The sequence below is a fragment of the Cyanistes caeruleus genome, chromosome 33 (genome assembly GCF_971803275.1).
Source record: "Cyanistes caeruleus chromosome 33, bCyaCae1.hap1.1, whole genome shotgun sequence".
Classification (NCBI taxonomy): Eukaryota; Metazoa; Chordata; class Aves; order Passeriformes; family Paridae; genus Cyanistes; species Cyanistes caeruleus.
Genome location: NC_141734.1, coordinates 244,728 through 248,506, shown reverse-complemented (window position 1 = coordinate 248,506; position 3,779 = coordinate 244,728). Strand labels below are relative to the sequence as shown.

The following is a 3,779-nucleotide window of genomic DNA, read 5'->3' as shown; positions in this document are numbered from 1 at the left end:
CAGGACCCCCGGGAGCCCAAAGGGGGCAGATCCCGGCCGTGGCCTGGAGCTCGCTGCCGCTGCTCGCCCTCCTGTGCTGGGGGCACTGCCAGGGGGGTTCCAGAACCTTCCGGAGCGCTGCCATGCCCAGCCCGGGACACGCCCGGATCCGGCTTTGCCTCATCCCCATCTCCCCTTTTTCCCGCAGGGCTCCGGGCGGCCGTGACCCTGCTGGAGTCCGGGGGGGACCTCCAGCCCCCCGGGGGGTCCCTGCGCCTCCTCTGCCGCGGGGATGGATTCGATTTTGGGAATTTTGGGATGATCTGGATCCGGCAGAAACCTGGGAAGGCGCTGGAATGGGTCGCGGGCATCACCAGCGGTGGCAGCACCTGGTACGCGCCGTCGGTGCAGGGCCGGTTCACCATCGCCAGGGACAACGGGCAGAGCTCGGTGACGCTGAGCATGAACAACCTCCAGGACGAGGATTCCAGGGTTTATTTCTGTGCCAGATGTTACGGTTCTGGCTGTAATTATGAAGTTTTTGGTGGTGACGAACTTTGCCCTTATCCCTCTGACTCCACATGTCCCCAAACACCAGGCTTTTGCCCCAATCCCCAGGATTTTGCCCCAATCCCCAGGATTTTGCCCCAATCCCCAGGATTTTGCCCCAATCCCCAGGTTTTCCCCCCAAATCTCAGCCCTGGCCCCGTGTCCTCGTTTGAGGACAGCCGTGTGCCGGGGAGGGCAGGAGCCCCCCAGGGATCCCAAACCCTGCCCTGGCTGTGCCCCAAACTCAACTCTGGGCCCCAAATCCCAACCCGGGCCCCAAAAGCGCTCGGGGGGCGACGGCCGGGACTGGGAGGGGCTGGGGGGAAACGGCCCCGGCTGGAGGGGAAGGGGAGATTTGGGGTCAAAAGGGGAAAATTGGGGGGAAATGGGGAGTGGGGGCAGCAGGGGCAGAGTTTGGGGTGAAAGGGCCCAGATTTGGGGCCCAGGGCTGGGACTGGGGTAGGATTTCGGAATTTTGGGACATTTGGGGATCCAGCATGGGGAATGTGGTCGTCAGCGTTATCGTCACCAAAACCAACAGCACCAGAAGCCGAACCGTAACTGCTGTAACAACCACTGCTGTAACATTTGGCACAGAAATAAACGCCGGAATCCTCGTCCTGGAGGTTGTTCATGCTCAGCGTCACCGAGCTCTGCCCGTTGTCCCTGGCGATCCTGAACCGGCCCTGCACCGACGGCGCGTATCTGGTGGTGCCACCACTGCTGCTGATGCTCGCCACAAATTCCAGCGCCTTCCCAGGTTTCTGGCGGATCCAGAACATGTCGAAATCCCCGAATGTGAATCCTTGTCATTGGCAGAGGAGGCGCAGGGACCCCCCGGGGGGCTGGAGGTCCCCCCCGGACTCCAGCAGGGTCACGGCCGCCCGGAGCCCTGCGGGAAAAAGGGGAGATGGGGATGAGGCAAAGCCGGATCCGGGCGTGTCCCGGGGGGTCCTGAGGTTCTTCCGGAAGGTTCTGGATCCATCCCTGAGGTTGTTCCGGAAGGTTCTGGATCCATCCCGAGGGTCCCCAGCTTCTGGAGCCAGCCCGGGGTTCTGGACTCTCCTGCCGGCTCCTGGATGGTGCTGAGGTTCCAGATCACCCAGGAGAGTCCAGAACCTCAGCCCCAGCCAGGACCCCGCAGGAGAGTCTGGAACCCCGCGGAATGATCTAGAACCTCAGCAGCAGGCAGGATAGTCTAGAACCCCTGGGGGGGTTCCAGAACCTTCTGGAAGTCACTCAACACCCTCGGGATGGATCCAGAACCTTCCGGAAGAACCTCAGGACCCTCGGGATGGATCAGAACCTTCTGGAAGAACCTCAGGGATGGATCCAGAACCTTCTGGAAGAGCCTCAGGGATGGATCCAGAACCTTCCGGAAGAACCTCAGGACCCCCCCCGGGACACGCCCGGATCCGGCTTTGCCTCATCCCCATCTCCCCTTTTTCCCGCAGGGCTCCGGGCGGCCGTGACCCTGCTGGAGTCCGGGGGGGACCTCCAGCCCCCCGGGGGGTCCCTGCGCCTCCTCTGCCGCGGGCAAGGATTCACATTCGGGGATTTCGACATGTTCTGGATCCGCCAGAAACCCGGGAAGGCGCTGGAATTTGTGGCGAGCATCTACAGCGATGGACGGTACACCGACTACGCGCCATCCGTGAAGGGCCGGTTCACCATCGCCAGGGACAACGGGCAGAGCTCGGTGACGCTGAGCATGAACAACCTCCAGGACGAGGATTCCGGCGTTTATTTCTGCGCCAAATCTGCTGGTACTGGTGCTTCTGCTGCTGATGATGGTGACAAACCCTGCTCCCATCGCTGTGTCCCCAAACCCCAGGATTTTGCCCCAAACCCCAGGGTTTTTCCCTAAACCCCAGGATTTTGCCCCAAAGCTCAGCCCTGACCCCGCTCCTGACCCTTTGTCCCCGAGTGTCCCAGCGCCGAGCGCTGAGCCCAAATCCCCGCCCGGGGCCCCCTGAGCCGGGGAGATTTGGGGCCAAAAGGGGAAAAGTGGGGGGAAATGGGGAGTGGGGGCAGCAGGGGCGGAGTTTGGGGTGAAAGGGCCCAGATTTGGGGCACAGGGCTGGGACTGGGGGAGAAATACCCGGAAATTGGCGACGTCTGGGGATCCCTCATGGGTGGTGGGGCCACGGATGTGATCGTCCTCAACACCATAAGCAGCAGCAGCAGCATTACCATCATTGTAACGTTTGGCACAGAAATAAACGCCGGAATCCTCGTCCTGGAGGTTGTTCATGCTCAGCGTCACCGAGCTCTGCCCGTTGTCCCTGGCGATGGTGAACCGGCCGTGCACCGACGGCGCGTAGTACGTGGTGCCACCATTGCTGGTGATGCTCGCGACGTATTCCAGCGCCTTCCCGGGTTTCTGGCGCACCCAGTACATGGTGAATTTCCCGAAATCGAATCCTTCCCCGCGGCAGAGGAGGCGCAGGGACCCCCCGGGGGGCTGGAGGTCCCCCCCGGACTCCAGCAGGGTCACGGCCGCCCGGAGCCCTGCGGGAAAAAGGGGAGATGGGGATGAGGCAAAGCCGGATCCGGGCGTGTCCCGGGGGGTCCTGAGGTTCTTCCGGAAGGTTCTGGATCCATCCCTGAGGTTCTTCCAGAAGGTTCTGGATCCATCCCGAGGGTCCCCAGGTTCTGGAGCCAGCCCGGGGTTCTGGACTCTCCTGCCGGCTCCTGGATGGTGCTGAGGTTCCAGATCACCCAGGAGAGTCCAGAACCTCAGCCCCAGCCAGGACCCCGCAGGAGAGTCTGGAACCCCGCGGAATGATCTAGAACCTCAGCAGCAGGCAGGAGAGTCTAGAACCCCTGGGGGGGCTCCAGAACCTTCTGGAAGTCTCTCAGCACTTTCTGGATGGATCCAGAACCTTCTGGAAGAACCCCAGGGATGGATCCAGAACCTTCCAGAAGAACCTCAGGACCCCCCCGGGACACGCCCGGATCCGGCTTTGCCTCATCCCCATCTCCCCTTTTTCCCGCAGGGCTCCGGGCGGCCGTGACCCTGCTGGAGTCCGGGGGGGACCTCCAGCCCCCCGGGGGGTCCCTGCGCCTCCTCTGCCGCGGGGAAGGATTCGATTTCGGGAAGTTCGGGATGTACTGGTTCCGCCAGAAACCCGGGAAGGCGCTGGAATACGTCGCCAGTATCGACAGCAATGACACCGCGTTCCACGAATCATCCGTGCGTGGCCGGTTCAGGATCTCCAGGGACAACGGGCAGAGCTCGGTGACGCTGA

General features: G+C 62.7%; 1 pseudogene and 1 gene segment (V, D, J or C); one reads left to right on the top strand and one right to left on the bottom strand.

The window, feature by feature from the left end:
* Positions 1-297: 297 nt before the first annotated feature.
* On the top strand, positions 298-2,395 carry LOC147647806 (immunoglobulin heavy variable 3-23 pseudogene; annotated as a pseudogene).
* A 23-nt stretch (positions 2,396-2,418) lies between these two features.
* On the bottom strand, positions 2,419-3,509 carry LOC147647805 (Ig heavy chain V region 914-like). The segment is given in 3 exon segments: positions 2,419-2,472; positions 2,630-3,039; positions 3,479-3,509. Coding segments are annotated over 3 exon segments (495 nt in total).
* Positions 3,510-3,779: the final 270 nt, after the last annotated feature.